We start from the raw sequence: 21,528 nt of genomic DNA on the forward strand, positions 1-21,528 counted from the left end.
CACTTGAGTCATGATTTGCTTTATGCAGTTTTCATACACAGAGCTCTTGCTACTGCCTCTACTTCATCAACCTTCTGTTGGAGAACCCTATTTGTATCGGTCACATTTCTGTTGTTGAATCATGGGTGGAGGATGTAAGGTCAGTAGAGAACATTATGGAAGTGGAGTATTTGGCTACAGTACCTTGCATTGTAGTGTTGGAGGAAAAAGTGGGAGTTGATAATCAAAGTTTAAAAGTTTGTGCATAAATTACTTTGGAAGGCAAGAACCCAGATCAGCTTATCACTGAGTTCCACATTGACTCAGCTTGTTTAGATCTACTTGACACAAGCATGATGATGTGAGGAAGAAGCCTCCTTTGTACTTGTTCTTCAGTTATAATCCTGCCATTGCTTAGCTGAGAACATCATTCCCAAACCTTAGGGGTGAGGTAGGGAATTCATAAACCTGAAGTTTAGTATGGGATTAATGGGACTAAGTTTTTTGGGGGGGGACATCAAATGCAAGTTTGAAGCTCTTAGAGGCAAAAAGTCTTCCTTCAGAAAGTGGAAGTCTTGTCCGAATGAAGAAAATAAAAAGGAACACAAACTCTGGCAAAAGAAATGCAAGAAGACAATAAGGGATGCTAAAAAAGAATTTGAGGAGCACATTGCTAAGAACATAAAAACCAACAACAAAAAATTCTATAAATACATTCAAAGCAGGAGACCATCTAAGGAGGCGATTGGACCCTTGGATGATAAGGGAGTCAAAGGTGTCCTAAAGAACGATAAGGAGATTGCAGAGAAGCTAAATGAATTCTTTGCATCTGTCTTCACAGTGGAAGATATAGGGCAGATCCTTGAACCTGAACTAACATTTGCAAGAGGGGATTCTGAGGAACTGAGACAAATAGTGGTAACGAGAGAGGAAGTTCTAGGCTTAATGGACAATATAAAAACTGACAAATCACCGGGCCCGGATGGCATCCACCCGAGAGTTCTCAAAGAACTCAGATGTGAAATTGCTGATCTGCTAACTAAAATATGTAACTTGTCCCTCGGGTCCTCCTCCGTGCCTGAGGACTGGAAAGTGGCAAATGTAACGCCAATATTCAAAAAGGGATCCAGAGGAGATCCCGGAAATTACAGGCCAGTTAGCTTAACTTCTGTCCCTGGAAAACTGGTAGAAAGTATTATTAAAGCTAGATTAACTAAGCACATAGAAGAACAAGCCTTGCTGAAGCAGAGCCAGCATGGCTTCTGCAAGGGAAAGTCCTGTCTCAGTAACCTATTAGAATTCTTTGAGAGTGTCAACAAGCATATAGATAGAGGTGATCCAGTGGACATAGTGTACTTAGACTTTCAAAAAGCGTTTGACAAGGTAACTCACCAAAGACTTCTGAGGAAGCTTAGCAGTCATGGAATAAGAGGAGTGGTCCTCTTGTGGATAAGGAATTGGTTGAGAAGCAGAAGGCAGAGAGTAGGAATAAATGGACAGTTCTCCCAATGGAGGGCTGTAGAAAGTGGAGTCCCTCAAGGATCGGTATTGGGACCTGTACTTTTCAACTTGTTCATTAATGACCTAGAATTAGGAGTGAGCAGTGAAGTGGCCAAGTTTGCTGACAACACTAAATTGTTCAGGGTTGTTAAAACAAAAAGGGATTGCGAAGAGCTCCAAAAAGACCTCTCCAAACTGAGTGAATGGGCAGAAAAATGGCAAATGCAATTCAATATAAACAAGTGTAAAATTATGCATATTGGAGCAAAAAATCTGAATTTCACATATACGCTCATGGGGTCTGAACTGGCAGTGACTGACCAGGAGAGAGACCTCGGGGTTGTAGTGGACAGCACAATGAAAATGTCAACCCAGTGTGCGGCAGCTGTGAAAAAGGCAAATTCCATGCTAGGGATAATTAGGAAAGGTATTGAAAATAAAACAGCTGATATCATAATGCCGTTTTATAAATCTATGGTGCGGCCGCATTTGGAATACTGTGTACAGTTCTGGTCGCCTCATCTCAAAAAGGATATTATAGAGTTGGAAAAGGTTCAGAAGAGGGCAACCAGAATGATCAAGGGGATGAAGCGACTCCCTTACGAGGAAAGGTTGCAGCATTTGGGGCTTTTATTTGGGGCTTTTTAGTTTAGAGAAAAGGCGGGTCAGAGGAGACATGATAGAAGTGTATAAAATTATGCATGGCATTGAGAAAGTGGATAGAGAAAAGTTCTTCTCCCTCTCTCATAATACTAGAACTCATGGACATTCAAAGAAGCTGAATGTTGGAAGATTCAGGACAGACAAAAGGAAGTACTTCTTTACTCAGCGCATAGTTAAACTATGGAATTTGCTCCCACAAGATGCAGTAATGGCCACCAGCTTGGATGGCTTTAAAAGAAGATTAGACAAATTCATGGAGGACAGGGCTATCAATGGCTACTAGCCGTGATGGCTGTGCTGTGCCACCCTAGTCAGAGGCAGCATGCTTCTGAAAACCAGTTGCCGGAAGCCTCAGGAGGGGAGAGTGTTCTTGCACTCGGGTCCTGCTTGCGGGCTTCCCCCAGGCACCTGGTTGGCCACTGTGAGAACAGGATGCTGGACTAGATGGGCCACTGGCCTGATCCAGCAGGCTTTTCTTATGTTCTTAAGTACTTTGGTGTCCTAGTGTTAAAAGTGAAACTGAACAAAGGTGAACCATGTGGAGTTTACTGAAGAGCTACCCTACACACACACCTGCCATGTGAGAAGGCTATAGGGTAGGGATTGGGAACTGGTAGCCCTCCCAATGTTGTTGACCCTTATCCCTGACCATTGGCAGTGCTGCCTCAAGCTGATGGCAGTTGGTGTTGAAAAGCATCTGAAGGGTCATAGATTCCCCATTCTTAATTGTAATCTGAGTAGATGGCTGCTCTTGTTCATTTATCATTTAGCAATGAGTGTGGCTTTGTTACAAAATCCTGACCTTAATGATACACTTACGCACTTCTGGCTATTATTTCAGTATATGCCACTCTGTATGTATGTGTTGGAGCCAGTGAGTCAGAGGGAAAACAGGTGTTCATGGGTTTAGGCTGCAATCCAATACATCCAATGGAGCTTGCTTCTGAGTAGACATGTATTGGATTGCAGCCTTAATCAGTTATTTCCTGCAACTACAACCCATCAGACTTTAGTGTGCCCTTGCCAAGAGTTGCTCATGCCTCCTTGGGTCTAGGTAGGTCCAGAAATCCAGTTTGTGTTACGAGGAGCCAGGGCTCAAGGCAAACAGTGGCCCCAGAAGTTCTGCCCCTTGATATTAGATGGTTGCCTAGCTAATAAGAGCTCAGGTGGAGAAAGACAGGGACTTCTAACATCCTTTGGATTTATTTTTAGCAACATTATGAATATATTTCACATTATGATGCTAAACCCTCTCACTGAAAGTATATATTCTATAACTGAGGCTGGCTTAAATTGACAAGTGGAAAATGCCTCTCAGCCATGGAAGAAATGGGCCAGAAGAAGGGGTAAAATATTATTCTCCCACAACCTCACTTCTAACTACATATCCCGTCATTCTTTGCCACGTGGTACAGTCCATGGAAGGGGGGAGAGAAGCGACTGGTGTTGGGGCAAGCCAGAATCGTAGAAAGTGAAGTATCTGACTTGCAGTGAGAGGGGTTTATGGTGGGTCGTTACGGATACGCGAGTCCCTTTCTGAAATTTCCCTGCAGATCGTTCCTGAGATATTTTGCCTCCCTCCCCTCTTGTGAGTGGGTGGTTCGGCCTGAGCAGGTCGATCCACTCCCGACCGAAGGGGGAGCTTAGGCTCCTAGCGGCGTGGGGGGGGGCTGCGAGCCCTGGCCGCCGTGTTGGGGGCAGCAGCTGGACTGGGGAGGGGGGGTCGGTGGGTGCTCGTGTGCGGGGGAGTCCAGGACCGAGAGCTTCCCCTCGGTGGGTGGTCTCGGTGGTATTTAGAATCGGGGTGGGAGCGCCCACAAGACTATTGGGGGCGCACAACTGGTTGGCTGCGGGCCCCGCGAGGAGGTACTGGAGCCGCCGCCACCTTCAGCTGGCGCGGTGGGTGCCAGAAAAGGTGGTGCGCTTTAAAGGCTGGGGAACTCGGGTGTGTAATGCTGAAATTTGTGGGGGTGTAGTGGGATGTTTGGTGGTTCCAGGTGTGTGTGTGGGGGTGGATCTTGGAATCTCCGGAGGGGGGGGGAGTTGCCTTTGTGAGGTATCTCGTTTATAGACATTGTTGTTCATTGTTGTTGTCATAAAAGAAAAACTGTAAGGCAGAGGTTGTTTTGTTTTGCTATGTTGTGGGACTTTGATTCTCCGGCTTGATAATATTGGGGGTTTTAAGAAGAGGATGTGGGTTCTGGTTTTGCCTCTGTGTGCAAGTGAGCGCGTGAATCTGTATGGGAATTTGGGGTAGAATGGAGGGCCTTGGTGGAGAAGTGGCGGTGGCGGGTAGTAGTTCCCTCAGCGGAGGGTGGGATGGTTCTGCTTTGTTAGGTATTGCGTCCCCTGTGGATGCATTCCTAAAACTAGGTTGATGGGACCCATTCTTAAAACACAGTAGAATCGCATTGCATGGCACAATCCTGTCATGGAGTCTCTTTCACACAGGCATGAGGTCGCTCAAGGCCTGCCTGTGTTTAATAATTGGATAACTATATAAATGAAGGAATTAAATATTGACGATATCATGCAGGACTGGATGAGGAAACAACTGCAATGAAAAACTGACACTTGTCTAAGCTGTTGGAATTCTCTGCACTAGTTTTAAAGGTGTCTGGAAAAAAGGGCTTGATGTAGCTGTGTTTTCTTAAAGGCCTGTGGCCTGAAGCTATTAGAATACATAAGTGTGGAGGAAGATGCAGGGCAAAGTATTATAACTAACTGCCTAAGGGCAAGAAATGAAGGATAAAAATATCTTTAGCACTTTCTTAATAGTGGAGAATAACCGCAGGTGCTTGGTATATCATAGGGATGTTAGTTATTCTTGCAGATTTCTCCCACCCTATCCTTGGGGCCCTGGGTAGGTTACAGTTCATATTTTTATCTCATCACAACAGTCCTGCAGTTAGGTTGTTGTGGAGAGATACTGACTTATCCAAGGCCACCCAGTAAGCTTCATGATTGAGAAGGGGGTTGAACTTCCATCTTTCAGGTGCAAATCTATTACTTGCTATCTGCTGCTAAATTAACCAGGATTAAAGCACTTGGTAAAACAGAGAAATGGTTCATGGAATAAGCTCTCTAGAACAGAGTCTATGGAGTATTTAACTCAGAGAAGAGGAGCCCTAATGCACATAGTGTATGCCAGGTGAAATATTATTGACAAAGTTACTTACGTAAATTGAAGTGGCAAAATTAAACTATTCCTCTGTGTGCAGCACAATCCTATACATGTATGTTTGTTACCTAGTAAGCATGCATAGGACTTCAGCCTTTCTAGATTTGTGGTAGGAAAATGCCTGGGCATCTATACAAATCTGTAGAGTAAAAAAATACACCTTCCCCTCCCCCCTGAGAATTTATAGGCAATAGGATAGCCAAGATATTTGAAAATGTATTTGTTTTGTTTATATAGCACCACCAGTGTATATTTTGCTTGACTGAATTCCATAACAAAAATGTAGATAGGTCCCAGCTCCCCCTGAGAAGCTTGCAGTCTGAAACAGACAATGGGGATAATAAATGATGGAGAGCTGGGTGTGGGGGATGAGGAGAGAGAAAGGGATGAATATCAGCAACTTGGTAAATCCATGGGGCCTAGCTGTTACCCCAATTACTGTAAATAGTATTTTAATGTTTAGTATAAGACAAAGGTGCAACAGGAAGGATGTAGAGACAGAGTTTAAAAAGAAACTTGTATTTTGACATAATGAAGAAAGGATGTAATATTTAGAAAACTTGACATGTAGCCATAGTTTCAAGGAAGCAATCCACCTGATCTTTTTCAGCTCAGTTGACCAAGATAAGAATTGGACTGTTAGTTCCATACACCTGCAATAAATACAACATGATTTTTGTGAACTGTTTGTTCCCCTGCGCCCCAGCCAGTGCGCCTTGTTGAAGTAACCATTTTCACAGACGTCTTTTGACTCCTCCCTCCTCTGTGGTTTAAGGCCAGTTCTCCTGCTACTTTTTGCATATAGCAAGGGTCATTTGTGTGTATATGTATAGGGTTGTGCACACACCCCTCTATCTGCCCCATGACTCCAATTTGGGGGGTGGGCATCAGGCTGACCTGTCCTGGGTTGACCCAAGGACCAGCCATTCTGGTTTGGAGCCACTCCTGAATAAGTTTGGAGGTGGGGCTCATGTTTATTTAGAGTAAAAAAAACACCTTAATTAAACATATGGAGGGGAGGGGGAAGGAGACCTTGCATCTCCTCCCCCCCCCCTTGCCAAGAGCGGGGTCAATTTACCTTGCAGGAAAGTCCTGCATCCGGCAGGATCAGTCTGTCAGCTGATGAGCATAGGGAACAATTGTGCACAGGAGAGCTACAGCTGTCTCTTCTTCCTGCCTGATGCCCTGCCCCCTGACATCCCCGGGTCACTCTGTATCATGGAATCCGACTTGTAGTGATCCGTGGTTGTCAGAACCTGACTCAGCTGAGGCCCCAAAATGTCCAAATGGGCCTGATATGGCTCAGGTCTTGAGTGAATTTGGTGCACAGCCCTAATATATATGTATTGAAACTGCAATCCTATACCACACTTAACTGAATGTAAGCTCATTTGAACTTAGTGGGAATTACTGCACTGGAAAGATTGTAACCACTTATAGTGCAATCATTTACATGCCTACTCAGAAGTAATTCCCACTGAGTTCAATGAGGCTTGCTCCCAGGTAAAGTGTGTATAGGATTGCAGCCTTCACATGATAAAAGTGCTATATAAATTAGTATGCCTATTAATTTGTCTATTCTAGGCGAAGAATCAACTTAAGTAGCATGAGGTGTGCCCAATATTAGTCATACTGAGAGTAGACCCATTGAAATGGACAGACATGACTAACTCAGGTGCATTAATTTCATAATTTCAGTGCATCTACTCTGAGTAGAACTTACTTAGATACTGTTTTGCCTTATTTTACTCTAGTAGAGCTTCGAGGCTGCAGCTCTTGGGTTTTATAATGCATATTGTTACACTGTATAGAGGAAAGGTATAAGTTCCAACTTGTACAAAATGAGAGATGTTCTGTGAAATAATTAATTTGCCTTTTTTCTGTTTCGAATGAGCTGTTTGCCTTTGGAGTACATTCTCCACTTCAGCATTCTGAGATAATTTAGCAAATCTGAATATTAGGGATTGGTTGTTCATATCAAGAGGGAAAGTTCAAACTGGGATAACAGTGGCAATGGCAAATGATTAAGTATGCTCATAATGGGTGTTGACTTCTAATGTATTAAGTGCTGATAATGAGAGATTAAGTTAAGTAGGCTATGCATCTGATTCAGATTTTGCTCTCAATACTAAGTTGTATTTTCTTGTCATGGAACATTGTACTTCTTACCATAATGCGTTGAAAAAAACCCTCCAGACTGCAGTGTTTGCGTATTTGTAGAAAATTTGAAGAATAACTCAAGGAACTCCTCTGTAGTTCCTCAAAGAATCAGAAGACAAATCTGAGAATGGAATCCTTATTCTTAAGTTGTACCGCAAAAATACAACATAGCATGCTTGGGGCTGCTTGGGACAAATAAAATCAACATGTGGAAAATGAAAGTTGGAGTGTTGTTGCTGTGACTATGGAACCTGGATTCACAGCCAAAAAGCTCACTGGCTGACATTCGGGTAGTTGTTATTTTGCTGCGTTAACTGACCTCACGAGGTAGCTATGAGGATAAAATAGAAGGGGTCACCATGTATGCTACTTGGTGCTCCTGGTAGCAGGATAAAGATGTAATTTTGTAAAATGCAAACCTCTAGGTCGATTTGTAATTCAGGTCAGGGGTCTTGGGTTGTAAAGCTGTGGAGGAAATAATGTGATATTAGATGTGGAGGCTGAAAACCTTATCTACATTACAGGCTTAAGCCTGTTTAACTTACGTCTTGGCCATACACATGCACGCACATGCACCCTGGGAATTTTAGGAGAGAACAAAGTTTATTTCAGTTTGTATTTGCTTCTCAGACTTTGCCTATGTCCTGCCTATTTTATGATATGTGGGTAACACAAGAAAGAAAGCACTGTATGTTTTGAACAGCAGATCTGGAAAGAGCAGGCAGGGTGTATGATATAATATGCTTCTCTCAATTAATATGCCTGTCTGTTGCAGGGTTCCTGAGGATGACATGGAGTATGGCTAGCATCTATGAAGACGACAGCTTAGCAGGTGCGATGATGATGATGCTCGAATACAGCTGGACTTGCTGAGGGAGGCGAAAGGGTGGCAGGCGGCAGGAGCTGGAGTCTCAAGGGTTCTGGTGTCTGGCCTCTGTAAGAAGCCATGATTACCCTGATAACTGAACAGCTACAGAAACAAAGCCTGGAGGAATTGAAATGCACATCCTTCAGCATCAGCCTGGTAAGCTTTGCCCTGCCTTGGTCTTGAAAGTCTTTTCGTTCTTAGCTTGAAACATAGCTTGATTTTAGTTGATGAAAGATGATAAAGACTAGTGCTGTGCTGCAAGCTGCTGCCGCCTATGGCTATGGCCCAAAGAACTAATTCTGTAAGCCTAAATAGATTTTGGACCTTTTTTCTTGAACAACCTGCTGCCTATGTTGCATGGAAAACTGCTTTTGAAAGTGAGGGGAAGTTCAAAAACAGCTTGTGGTAGGGCATGGGGATCTGCTGTTCAGAAAGGGTTTTTGAAAAACCTATTGGACTAGTACAAGGCCTTTGTGAGAAGCAAACCAGAGATAACTTGATGTCCTCTAGATGTTGCCAGACTACAACTTGCATACACCTTGACCATTGGCCATGTGCCTGGGGTAGATAAGAGTTGTACTCCAACAACATTCGGTTTGTTGCAAACCAGCAGCATGCTATGTTCTATTGGGATGGTTTGCAGAGTTAGCAGTGCCTGCAGTATATAAATACATTTTGTTTTGTGTCCCACTACCAATCACTGTCACAGATTTTCTGTGTTTTAATTTATACCTTGGAAAAGCCAAAACCAGTCCTTGAGAACATGGTTAGCACTCCTATAATAAATACAGTATTACCTCCCTTAACAAATCCTCCAGGAAAGAAGCTCCTTTTAACAAAGTTTTTTTTTGTTTTTGGGGCGGGGGTGCATACTCTGACATAGTCAGAATGTGACTCCTTGTCTACTGGACTGCAGCAGGCAGCTCTCTCACGCATGGCTGGAATGGCACTCCTTGCCAGGTGGTGCAGGTGCCTCTGCAGTAAACAGTGCTTTGGGTAGCCTGGAAGCACTGTTGACTGCAGATGCATCTGCTCAAGTGAAGAGATATATGGCAGAGAAAGAGAGAGAGAGACCAAGCACAGGGTGGTGGTGACTACTTCTTGCCTGCCTGCTCAAGTGTTCTCAGAGGAGAACTGTGCTCAGAGCTTTAGATTGCTATAGCAAGACTCTACATGAAAAAAGAAAAATGCAAGGCAAGCATTTCTGGATGCATTTTGGAAGAAGCCATCAAGTAGTCTGTATTCAAGGCTTGCCTGACCCGGTTGTTTCATTTCAGACATGAGTACAGTAGGGCCCCGCTTACCGGCGCTTCACATTTCGGCGTTCTGCTAATGCGGCGGCGGGACATTCCCCTTTTTAAAGCCGATTTTGCAACATTTTGACGTCGTTTTCGCGCGACGGCCCCATTATAGTCTATGGGGTCCGCTTTACGGCAATTTCTGCTTTACGGCGGGGACCTGGTTCCTAACCCACTTTATAAGTGGTGCCCTACTGTATCATTAGTTTTGAATAAAATATTTACTGAAATAATGGTGAACTGCTCTTCTTTTTTTGTGGTGTAGGGATCTATCCCTATTCTTTCCATGCTATTCCTACCTCTGGTACCAATGTTTCTGTTAAAGAAGTCCAGGAACGCATGTACTTAGTTAAGGTATTACTGTAAAACTATAACTTTTGGTGATTGTTATGGACACCTATTGGTTGGTGCCCATGAAACAGCTCATACTTCTTTTGCTGCTCCCCCCCCCCCCGCGGCCAGAGAAAATTTAGAACGTTTTGGAAACATGTTTTTAGCTCATGAAATGATGGCTGAGTAATTGCAAATGCTGGGGGCAGACAACTCAAAGTGCAGATCCTGTCCCTCTCAACAGTGCCCTGTCATTCAAAAAAAGATTCTGTATCTTAGCAGTAAAAGTGAGTAAACCAGGAGCTGCTTCCATTCTGCTCAAGTCAGTCTCACCATTCCTTTGATGTGTTTGAGGTTAAAGGAAAGGGCTGTATTTTTACAGTTAGAAATATATATAATTGCTTCCCTTCTCCTGTTACTTACTGTATTTGTACAGTTATTCAGCTGCTGATGCTGGGTTGGGGTTATTGCCATCAGAGTGGAAAGCAGGCCCTCTTTCTCAGAAACTATTGTTCATACACTCCCTATGAAGAGAGAGTTTCATAGGGTCTTCATGGTAAAATGTATTCAGAGGTGGTTTACCTTTCCTTTCCTCTGAGTTTGGACAAAAGCAAGACTACAGCTGAACGTCAAAAAGACTAAAGTAATGACAACAGAAGATTTATGTAACTTCAAAGTTGATAATGAGGACATTGAACTTGTCAAGGATTATCAATACCTCGGCACAGTCATTAACCAAAATGGAGACAATAGTCAAGAAATCAGAAGAAGGCTAGGACTGGGGAGGGCAGCTGTGAGAGAACTAGAGAAGATCCTCAAATGCAAAGATGTGTCACTGAACACCAAAGTCAGGATCATTCAGACCATGGTATTCCCGATCTCTGTGAAAGTTGGACAGTAAAAAAAGTGGATCAGAGAAAAATCAACTCATTTGAAATGTGGTGTTGGAGGAGAGTTTTGCGGATACCATGGACTGTGAAAAAGACCAATAATTGGGTGTTAGAACAAATTAAACCAGAACTATCACTAGAAGCTAAAATGAAACTGCAATGGGTTCAGAGGAGGGCAACAAGGATGATCAGGGTACTGGAAACAAAGCCCTATGAGGAGAGACTGAAAGAACTGGGCATGTCTAGCCTGGAGAAGAGAAGACTGAGGGGAGATAATGATAGCACTTTTCAAGTACATGAAAGGTTGTCACATGGAGGAGGGCCGGGATCTCTTCTCGATTGTCCCAGAGTGCAGGACACTGAATAATGGGCTCAAGTTGCAGGAAGCCAGATTTTGACTGGACATCAGGAAAAACTTCCTAACTATTAGAGCCATATGACAATGGAACCAATTACCTAGAGAGGTAGTGGGCTGTCCGACACTGGAGGCCTTCAAAAGGCAGCTGGTCAGCCATCTGTCGGGAATGCTTTGATTTGGATTCCTGCATTGAGCAGGGGGTTGGACTTGATGGCCTTATAGGCCCCTTCCAATTCTACTATTCTATGATTCTATGATGAAACTGAGGTTATCATATTTTGGACATATAATGAGAAGACATGATTCACTAGAAAAGATAATAATGCTGGGGAAAACAGAAGGGAGTAGAAAAAGAGGAAGGCCAAACAAGAGATGGATTGATTCCATAAAGGAAGCCACAGACCTGAGCTTACAAGATCTGAACAGGGTGGTTTACAACAGATGCTATTGGAGGTCACTGATTCATAGCGTTGCCATAAGTCGTAATCCACTTGAAGGCACATAACACACACACATACAATATGAAGAGAGATTCCATTCTATGCTTACATGTAATTAACCTATGAAAGTGATTGTCACATAACGTCTACTAGGATATAAAGGTAGACTTATAGTTGGCTAATAGCATCATTAGGCAGAAGTGAAATCTCCATATTTATAGAGATGATACAATACATCTGACTACCAGGCACAAAGGAACCTAGGGGAAAGAGATCATCATGTCATGCTTGAAAAATTCTCGTTGTGTCTTCTGGCTGGCAACTATCGAAAGAGAAAGTTCTGAATCAGATGCTTCATTGTTCTGATACTGCATGTCAATTTTGTTGGAGTAGTGGAGGAATTGGTCAGAATTTAATAATCAGAATTTGGTGATGCAAGCCATGTTGCATATATGACACCCTGTCTTCTAATGATGAAAGTTTTTTGCTGTTTAATGCTAGAAGAGTAAGTAGACATGACATCCCATCCCATCCTGTGGCTCAGTGCAACATACAGTAAAGTGATGTTAGTTGTGCACCCAGCTATATCATTGCAATGGGCAGTTTGCATCTTGAGTGCTCACCTGAGTTTTTGCTCAACATGTTTCAGATTTTTTTTGGAGGGGAGCAGAATTTGGAAAACATTGTTTCTTGTCACAGAGTTGGGAAAGGAACTTGGGATGTGTAGGAAAAAATAGAAGCAATAATTTAGAGACAGAGGAACCCAAATGTAGAATCCTAGGGAGGAATTTTTGCTGACTGAAGACCTTTCTTGAACACCGCTACTTGGATGGGAACTCTACCCAATTCTTTTTCTATTTATTTACTACATTTGTATTTTGCCGTTCCTCCAAGGAGTTCAGGGTGGCATACATGGACTGACTCAAGATCACCTAGTGAGCTTCATGGCTGAGTGGGGGTTTGAACACTGGTCTCTATAGTCTACTACTCTAACCACTACATCACACTGGCTCTCTGGTGCTTATAAAAAAATTTACCATGCTGGTTCTGTAATTGCCTATCTGCAGCATGGGCAAGTAAGGGACAAGTATGTTCTGAAGTTGTTACTACAGATGACTGCGTATATGCCTTGGGTTAGCATTACATCTGTTGCTGCTCTGAATAGGAAAGGCCAAATGCTCTTTTGCCACTGAATGACTTAGTGCAAAAGTCACATCTACAGAAGGTGATGGAAAGAGAATGAGTTGGGGGGAATCAAGAAGATGCAGATGTATTTCCATGCTTTATAAAACAGTATTCAAGCTTTCTACAGCAGTGGATATGGGCAAAATATACTGGAAGGTCTCAATTTGTTGACATCACTAAATCCCTTATTCTTTCCCTTGTACAGTATTATCATGTTCCCTGTTTGAGGAATGTGGAATACCACTCCCACTGGAAATTGCCCTGCAGTTTTCCAGTTTCCCAATTTTTAGCTTGTGTGCACACATTTTATTTTCTTTGTTTTCCAATCTTTCCAGTCCTTATTAAATGTGAAGTATTTCTGGGTCTGTACTTTCTCCGTATTCTTTCTTAATAGGGACTGGATGAACTGTACAAAGAGATTGCGTTTGGTTTTCTAAGTCAGGCCACCTCTCTTTAGATTACAGGGATAGTTTGCAGAGGCAATGTACCATTATGTCAAAATTTAATTAAAAATTGAATGATGCAGTGGAATATGAAGCATGTGCTTCCTGATTCTTATTAGGTCTGGAGTCTATGGTGAACCTGCCTTGAAGTAAGTTAAAATAGCACAAAGACACTGCAGGTGCAGCCAGGAACAGAAGTCAACTTTTCCTTAACAGATGTTTGAATACTGAGGTGTAGACTTCTAAGCATGGAATGTGGCCTAATGACGCTTTTGCAGGGGAAGGTATAATCCAAGAGCATAACGTTTTTTGAGCAGGTGAAGCTTTGTAGGAGAAAATAAATGAAATGGAGTACAAAGAGGCTTCAGATCAGCCTTAAGAGTTTTAAATCTGGATAATGTGCAGAGGCATGTTATTTTGCCTGCACTTGGAAACTAGGCAAAGATGGCAAGAATGAGCCTTTCCATAACTATTTCCTGTGGGCTTTTTGTTTAGTATGTTTATCAAATGAGGAATTTGGGGAGATTGTTCATTGCTTTAGGTAGAAGTGGTGGTCTTAACATGATGGCATACTGTATCTAATGTCTGGCTCTACTTCTGTAAATTAAGAGAGCTGCCTTATAGATAAATACATACCACATTGTCCTTGCCTCAAGAGAGCTCCCAGTCGCCAAAGAACAGTGAAGTGGTACAATGAAAGAGAAAATAGGGATTCAGTACAAATGTAGATTGCTTCCATCGTCATGATCTAGAATTCTAACTTCTTGGTCTGTCTTTTCACATTTTTCTGATGAAAGGGAAGTATCCTCAGGATTTTTTTATATTGAGTCCAGTTCAGGCATAGCATCAAGGAGGAGATTTTAAAGTTGTGTAGATCCTCCATAAACTAATGGCTTGTGGATGACTATGAGGACAGCACCATGTAAAGGTTTGGTAGTCAAGCTTGAACAAATCGGAGTTTCTGTTTGGTTATTTTACCCTCCCAACTGTGATTTCAACATTCAGATTAAAACAAGGTTTGGAAACTTTCTTTAAGCAAAGCTCAGAGATTTGCTACTGATAATGGCAGGGGTAGTAAGATCTAAGAAATTCAGATAGGGCAGGGTGGAGAACCTGTGGCCCTCCAGATGTTGAGCTCCACCTCGCATTAGCCCCAGCCAGCATGAGTAATGGTGAGGGGTGAGGGGAGTTGTAGTTCATCAGTATTTGGAGGGCAACAAGTTGCCCATCCCTAAGATGGGGCATGATATCTAAATGGTGATAGTATCCCAGAGTTGGTATCAGCCTACTATTATAGGTTATATGGTGGGAATTACAGAGCCAGAGTGCTTATGAGATGTTGGTCCTTGCTGTGATGTGGTGACTCCTTGTGTTTCCCTCCCTAGCCTTTGCCTGATCATGCTGATGTGGCCAGCTGTGGCAGCCCCTTCCAGATAGCGCCTGGTAAGAGCATCTGGCTGGACTCCACCTTTTGTGCCTACATCCATTTCTCTCTTGTCTGTCTTCCCCCCCCCTTTTCTTCGAATGTCCGTTATATGCAGCTAACAGCTAATAAGATTAGCCTGCTTTCCAAGTCTCCTGGAGGCCATGCATTTTTTGATACCGTCTCCACCCTTAAATGAAAATTTGCTGTAAATAGAGGGCCAGCTTTGGGGTTAGTTTTAACAAGCATTCAGCAGAGTTAAATGCAGGAGGATATCCCAACAAATAACAGGAATGGTTATTTTCATAATGAAATGTCATTATACTTCTGAGGAATGAAGGAAAGAGAACCAGCAAAGAAGTGTTGTTTTATTTAGTAGTTTCAAAATGAAGCCTATTTAGTACTTTTTAAAATTAATCCTGCTAATGCTCTATTTCTTCCATATCCATTTTTGAACTGGCCACCATCACTGTATTATCTAGATTTTTAGATATGTTATAAATTACCAAGCACATTTTCTAAAATATAAATTGTATAAGTAATAAAATATAGCTTAATATTGTTGCATCCATATCAGGTGCTGCCTGTATTAAAAGGTTACAGATGTGGCCAAATACCACTGTTGATATTCTGGCCATGTAAACACTTCAGGATAGATGCATCTAATAATTAGCTCTTGGTAAAGACTATGTTGTAGCACAATTACACTGGCAGTATAGGCACTGTGAGAAATAACTTTATTTTGACCCTTTAATTATGGATGTGTTTGATTATGCATGGAGGCAGAATGAATGCTAAGTGAAAAAGAGAATAATGCCCATAATCTTAATTTAATTAGCAGCCACCTTCATCAGTGCTGTTGGCTCTTTCTGCAATTGGTCCAAATCTCACCTGTGTGTCATAAAATTTTAAGCTATCAAACTATGTTCCTGGATCCTTAGCAGCTTTTAAATAAAGAAATAAAGCAAGCTTCCAATCAATGTAAGAAATGCCTTCAGATTGTTCCTGTTACAGAGTCTTGAGCAGAATAGTTCTAGTCACTCATTTTAAAATAACGTTTTTGTTTGCAGCACATTCTCTTCTCTAGACACACTTCTCTGCAGAGTAAAAAAAAGTGTTTTTCCTGCCAAAGTGAGTCATTCCTGTGACTGTTCGGTCACTTGTTTTAGAGCCAAATCCTACAGCAATCTGTCTATGACTCCTTTTGTAGGCTTAGAATTAGAATATTTTCCATATAATGGCTTCATATGTGCGTGTTGGTGGTGGAAAGTGCGTTTTCTTCATTCAGCTGTAGCAAGATGGGTCATTTTATTTATTTGATTTATTATAGAAATCTCTACCCTACCCTTCAAAAAAAGTTTCCAGGGTGTATTTACAAAACAGACAAAACCTCTTGGCTTTAAACTTGTTAGCTTATCCCTGTTTGGTATGGGACAATATTAGCCTGTCAGGATTTTTAACTGGATTACCTGACAAGAGCTTTTTCCACTGGATGATACTCTCCAGTGGAGTGTCCAAAGAGGATATATTTTCAGAGGCTACAGGCTTCTAATAAATTTATTTTGGCATGAGCCTACTTCATTAGATGCATCAAGTGGATAGGGAAGATGCATATACGTATACATATGAGCAGAAGGAGCTGCCTTAAAGAGGTAAGACGTAAAGACATTCTACACATTGGTCCCAAAGAATATATTGCTCCACTGTGGATTTTGGATTCTTACGGAGTAACAGAGCTACCTTTGCTTTGTATTCTGCACATTATCTCAGTGGGCTCTAGCCTAAAACTTTATGCCATAATAAATTGATTAGTATTTAAATTTCCATGAGACTTTTTTCTGCTAGAGACAAATATGCCTATGCTTTTGGAGCTCAAGTGAGCTGTGCAAGTGTCTTCCTATGGGATTTACAGAATAATACAACTCCTTCCTTTTGTCTTGTCTGAGAGCATGGTTTTGTGTTTTCCACAAGGTTACTGTCCTGTGTCTGCTCCTTTCTCTTGTGGCATGTATGCTTCTAGCTTTTGCATTGGTCCTCTTATTTCAGTTTGCAGGCTTGACATTGGATGTCTCATTCTTCAGTATAGTTTTGGATGAAATGATCCATATTAGTTCTGTGTCATTTTTAGAAAGCCCTGCTATATAGCTGTTACATACAGGCAGCTTAGGGCTTCTCTGGATTTACTTCAGGGCTGCATGGATTTTGGCTTGGAGGCGGCTAACTCGTTTATTGTTGCCACTAGCTTTGGCTGCTTCTGCAGGTATACACAAAGTGACAAATGAGTCTTAAAAGAACAGTGCCATTAAGTTAACACAAACGGCAATCCAATATATGTCTACTCAGAAGTCAGCTCCATTGATTTCAGTGGTACTTACTCCCAGGTAAGTGTGTATTGGATTGCAGCCACAAGCTTTTGTAGTGAAGCACAGGACTACTTCTTCCTGCTCTGAAGGCATGACTAAGAAGGGAAATGGCTGAAAGATCGTAGAAAGATCTGCTGATGTTAGAGAGAGAAACCTTCCAGCTATATTATATATGTGTTAAGAATAAATGTAGGTAAGGGGGAAAACATGAAAAGCAATCCAAGTTCCTCAGTTGTACTAAACATGGAAAAACTTGAAAGAAACAGGGTTTTCTCCAACTGTACCTCAGTTTCATTTGGATCTCTTTAACTTGTGCTCAGAGTTGTTCAGTAAACTGACCCAATTGGAGGGACCTAACGAGTAAGAATTTGTTTAGACAGGATGTCTTAATCTGCTCCTCCCCCCCCCAAAAAAAACTTGCTGCAACCATAACAGGAATGGAATTATAAAACAAAATTCCATTGTCCCCTCTAGGTTTATTCCCTTTCTCTAATCCACAAGCGCCTCCTGTCTAGCATGGTAAGAAGAGAATTGTTTCTTGAATTAGGAGCCTCTTATGCATCCTAAGAGGAAGAAAACATGGGCAACAGGGTACTATGGAGAGGAAATGTTGAATGTTATCCTGGAAAACATCCCTCATCTTGGTGACATTGTGGGTTACTCCTTACTCAAGAGTGATGCAGAATAAAGATGATCAGATCAGACCATAAATCCTAATGGGGGTAGTATAATAATTAGGGCTACTTCTAACAGTCTAGATAGAGCCATTGTCTGGAAGGATTCTTTGTTCTACGTCTGCAGTTGTAGAAGGTTCAGAAAACTTGGGGGGTGTTCTTTAAGGAAACTAGCAGTGCTGTTTGCTTACATGTCAAAGGATATAACTGGTATCTGGTATGTGGCTTGGGGTGCTAACTGGAATCTTCATCTTTAATATTTCTTGCAGAGGGAGCTTCATGGAGAGACCTGGCTCCTTGTCCAAAGATCCATCTTCAGGACAGCACAGGTCTTTACCAACACTCCAGCTTGAGCCTTCCCCTGCCTCCCTGCACCCCAGACAACCGTCCTCAGAAAAGTTTCATATCACAAACACTGGCCACTAACTCACTAGTCTCAGAAAAGGCTTCTGTGCCCCCCACCAAAAGACACTGCCGTTCACTGTCAGTGCCTGAAGACCTCTCCCGTTGGCAGGCTGTTTGGAGGCCCCTGGGCTCCAAAGTGTGGACACACATCAAACGTCGGGACAATAGTGGAGGGGACACTTTGGCAGTACAGGTCCAGAACCTGGCCCAGGGAGCCAACAGACCTTGCTTCAACCCTGCCCCTAGTGCCTCTCACCAGTGTGTTCAAGATGGTGCTGGTGGTGGCAGGAGCCCACCTTTCTTCAGTCTGGCCCTATCCCGAGAATCGCCAGCAAGCGTATCATGGGAGACTGGAGAGACTTTGCAGCCCTACGCTTTGCAACGACGTTTCTCCCTGTCACCTGTCAGATTCCTCCCCTCCCCACGAAGTTCCACAACCTCCACTCCAGAGTTGCTTCGACACCAGCACACCCTCCCTCGCAGCCGCTCACAACCGTGTGACTTGGACACCAGGAAATGTGGACTCAAGCGGCGCCATGATGAGGATGTGAGGTGGCATAGGCCCTCGCTTGATTTCTACAAGATGAATCAGGTAGGGAAGGAAGCAGATGCTATTTCCTGTTGGTTTGCCTTCAGAGAACAAGCTAGCAAAATTGATCTGAGCTTGCTTTTAAGGATATAGGAAAAGAAAAATGTTGGGGTGGATTGGGATAAAAATAATCCACTGAAGTAAAACACAGAATTTGGCTGTGTAACAACAACAGAAAGCAACTTAATTCTCTTGACCTTTATCCTTGACCTCTGACAGTAATCTGCTATTATGAGATGGGTGAAAATTGCAATGCCATGCTGAAAGCCACACTGAGATTTCTCTGCATGATACCACCAAAGTGTATTTGCTCTGCATTTGTTAGTAATATTGGGCCAAGTGCTGCACAAAATGCAGAAGTGATAGACCCTGCTCTATGGGCTTGTATGCATATACTACCTGTTTACAACTGAAGCTACTGCTGTTCATTGTCCCTGTTGCTATAAGGTTCACATTTGACCAGCAGTAGTTGGTTGTTTAATTATTGCTGGAAGAGCCAGCAGTCATTTCAGGCATCTCAGAATCAGGAAGCAGAATTAAGACAGAGAAGTTTGGATAGAGCTCCCATTCCAGTGACAGCATCCACCATATTCGGTGGGAGGCATTCAGTTACGGCCATGGCTTTCTTCCCTCTGTGTCAGGCAAAGCAAATGGGAATAATGGTAATATAAATGTTATTAGACTGAACGGTACAGAAATACAGGACTTCAGTCCCGCTAACTTTAGCAATAAACTACTGCTGTCTGAGAATAAATGCCTTGAGGAAGACATGGATTAAATTAGTAAGTATATTATGGGGAAAGTAAGGTGGCACCAGAGATGCAGGTTACATGAAGCTAGAGTGGTTGAGGAATGCTTTTCTATAATAAATCTGTAATGAGAGCAGTTTTTGAAAAAATTAGGTCTGTGTCCCAGCTGCTCATCTCCACAGCCAACAATGAGCCTACAGAAGTTCTCCTGGTTAATTTTATTACAATTGTTTGTGTCCCATCTTTTAGGATACAGATTCTTCCAAGGTGCCTTCACAAGAAACATTAAACTACATTTTTAAAAAAGTTACAATAATATTTTTTATATGTTCCTAAGGATGCTTCCCACAAGGTAGTTGGTGGTAGTTGGCTTGGGGTGGGGTAGGGGATAGTCCACTTGGAGCAGGATCTGAAGTGGCCTTTGCCTGCCTCTCTCTCCTGGAATCTTTCCCACAGGACAGTTAATGGTAGATGGCCCTGTGGGCAAAGGGGAAAGTTGGAGCTTCTCTTCAGCAAGTTATGGCTAAAAGAGATCTAGTGCAACCGATCATGAAAATGGTTATAAGATGTCATTATTAGAATAATATAGTAAATCTAAAGATGAAATATGTGTTGGTATATAAAATTGTTTTGTTATTTTTGACAGAAACCGTTTGCAGGAGGTGTCTGTCAGTTGGACAAATCTGAGGAAGGTGGCTATTCATCATGGCTCTTGGCCTGCAGCCCACAAGCACCTTCGGCTCCATGCAGTCCCCTCAGCAATTGCGTCCAGGCTCTTAGTGAAAGTGAGGAAGAGGAGGAAGAGGAAGCAGCAGTACAAGCAGCAAGGAGACTGAACTGGAATTTAGCAAGCAAAAGGACACTCTTCCAACCAGACTTTAGTGATCTGGATCTAACTTTGATTGAGGAGAACTAGGGGTTGGCTGTCTCTATGATAAACTGACTGTGGGATCAGCTGCAAGGGGGAGATGGCACTCCCTGATGAGGGAATAGGGGTGGGTGTAGAGGGAAAAGTGGCAATGGGGCCAGTGGGGTTTTGTCTGCTTGTTTCTTTTGTATTAAAAAAGGGAAAAATGCTAGATGTAAGTTGTATGTTTCTGGGATGAGATGACAAAGTCCTGCCAGGCGTAGGTGACTGTGTGTATGAAACAAGATACAACTTTGCCAATCACTGCCTCTCCCACAATGTGCCCATCTCAGTTTATTAGCAAGCCCCTTGGACACCCTAAGTTCCAAAACTCAGAAATGCTTTACCCCAAAGAGAGATAGAAAAAAGAGCTCTAAACATACTTTGTTGAAATTCTACAAATGCAGGGCAAGATTGGTGGTAAGTGAACAGGAATCTATAAATGTTAGATGAAATAAGTAGGGTTGGAGGCTCCTTTTGTTTTGCAGTGCTTTGAAATCATTCCCCACCCACTGGTTGGGCCTCCATCACTGTTAGTTTTATAACAGAACTCTAGGCTGTTGCTGCTGTTCTCTTCCTTCTCCCACTCAGATAAGTCACAAGTCATAAGAACATAAGAAGAGCCTGCTGGATCAGGCCAGTGGCCCATCTAGTCCAGCATCCTGTTCTCACAGTGGCCAACCAGGTGCCTGGGGGAAGCCCGCAAGCAGGACCCGAGTGCAAGAACACTCTCCCCTCCTGAGGCTTCCAGCAACTGGTTTTCAGAAGCATGCTGCCTCTGACTAGGGTGGCAGAGCACAGCCATCACGGCTAGTAGCCATTGATAGCCCTGTCCTCCATGAATTTGTCTAATCTTCTTTTAAAGCCATCCAAGCTGGTGGCCATTACTGCATCTTGTGGGAGCAAATTCCATAGTTTAACTATGCGCTGAGTAAAGAAGTACTTCCTTTTGTCTGTCCTGAATCTTCCAACATTCAGCGTCTTTGAATGTCCACGAGTTCTAGTATTATGAGAGAGGGAGAAGAACTTTTCTCTATCCACTTTCTCAATGCCATGCAGAATTTTATACACTTCTATCATGTTTCCTCTGACCCGTCTTTTCTCTAAACTAAAAAGCCCCAAA

The 21,528-nt window shown here is 42.6% G+C and overlaps 1 protein-coding gene across 12 annotated transcripts; it reads left to right on the forward strand.

Annotated features, from left to right (window-relative positions):
• The first annotated feature begins 50 nt into the window (after window positions 1–50).
• Window positions 51–20,565, forward strand: FAM53C (family with sequence similarity 53 member C). Of its 12 annotated transcripts, none has more exons than XM_061617687.1 (5): window positions 51–139; window positions 8,259–8,507; window positions 14,681–14,738; window positions 18,025–18,752; window positions 20,145–20,565. In XM_061617687.1, exons 2-5 carry the CDS (start codon window positions 8,430–8,432, stop codon window positions 20,412–20,414), a joined length of 1,134 nt encoding a protein of 377 aa, XP_061473671.1. In that variant the 5' UTR covers window positions 51–139; window positions 8,259–8,429; the 3' UTR covers window positions 20,415–20,565. The 12 variants fall into 12 exon arrangements, with proteins under 12 accessions (XP_061473671.1, XP_061473673.1, XP_061473668.1 ...); XM_061617689.1 differs by lacking the exon at window positions 51–139 and adding an exon at window positions 3,175–3,196; XM_061617684.1 differs by lacking the exon at window positions 51–139 and adding an exon at window positions 3,567–3,648.
• Window positions 20,566–21,528: the final 963 nt, after the last annotated feature.

This window comes from Rhineura floridana, chromosome 3, assembly GCF_030035675.1.
Source record: "Rhineura floridana isolate rRhiFlo1 chromosome 3, rRhiFlo1.hap2, whole genome shotgun sequence".
Taxonomy (NCBI): Eukaryota; Metazoa; Chordata; class Lepidosauria; order Squamata; family Rhineuridae; genus Rhineura; species Rhineura floridana.

Coding starts and splice junctions, on each gene's coding strand:
- FAM53C (XM_061617687.1), top strand. CDS start 8,430: ATGATTACCCTGATAACTGAACAGCTACAGAAACAAAGCCTGGAGGAA. Junction 8,508..14,680: donor CATCCTTCAGCATCAGCCTG/GTAAGCTTTGCC, acceptor TTCCCTCCCTAG/CCTTTGCCTGATCATGCTGA. Junction 18,753..20,144: donor ATTTCTACAAGATGAATCAG/GTAGGGAAGGAA, acceptor TATTTTTGACAG/AAACCGTTTGCAGGAGGTGT.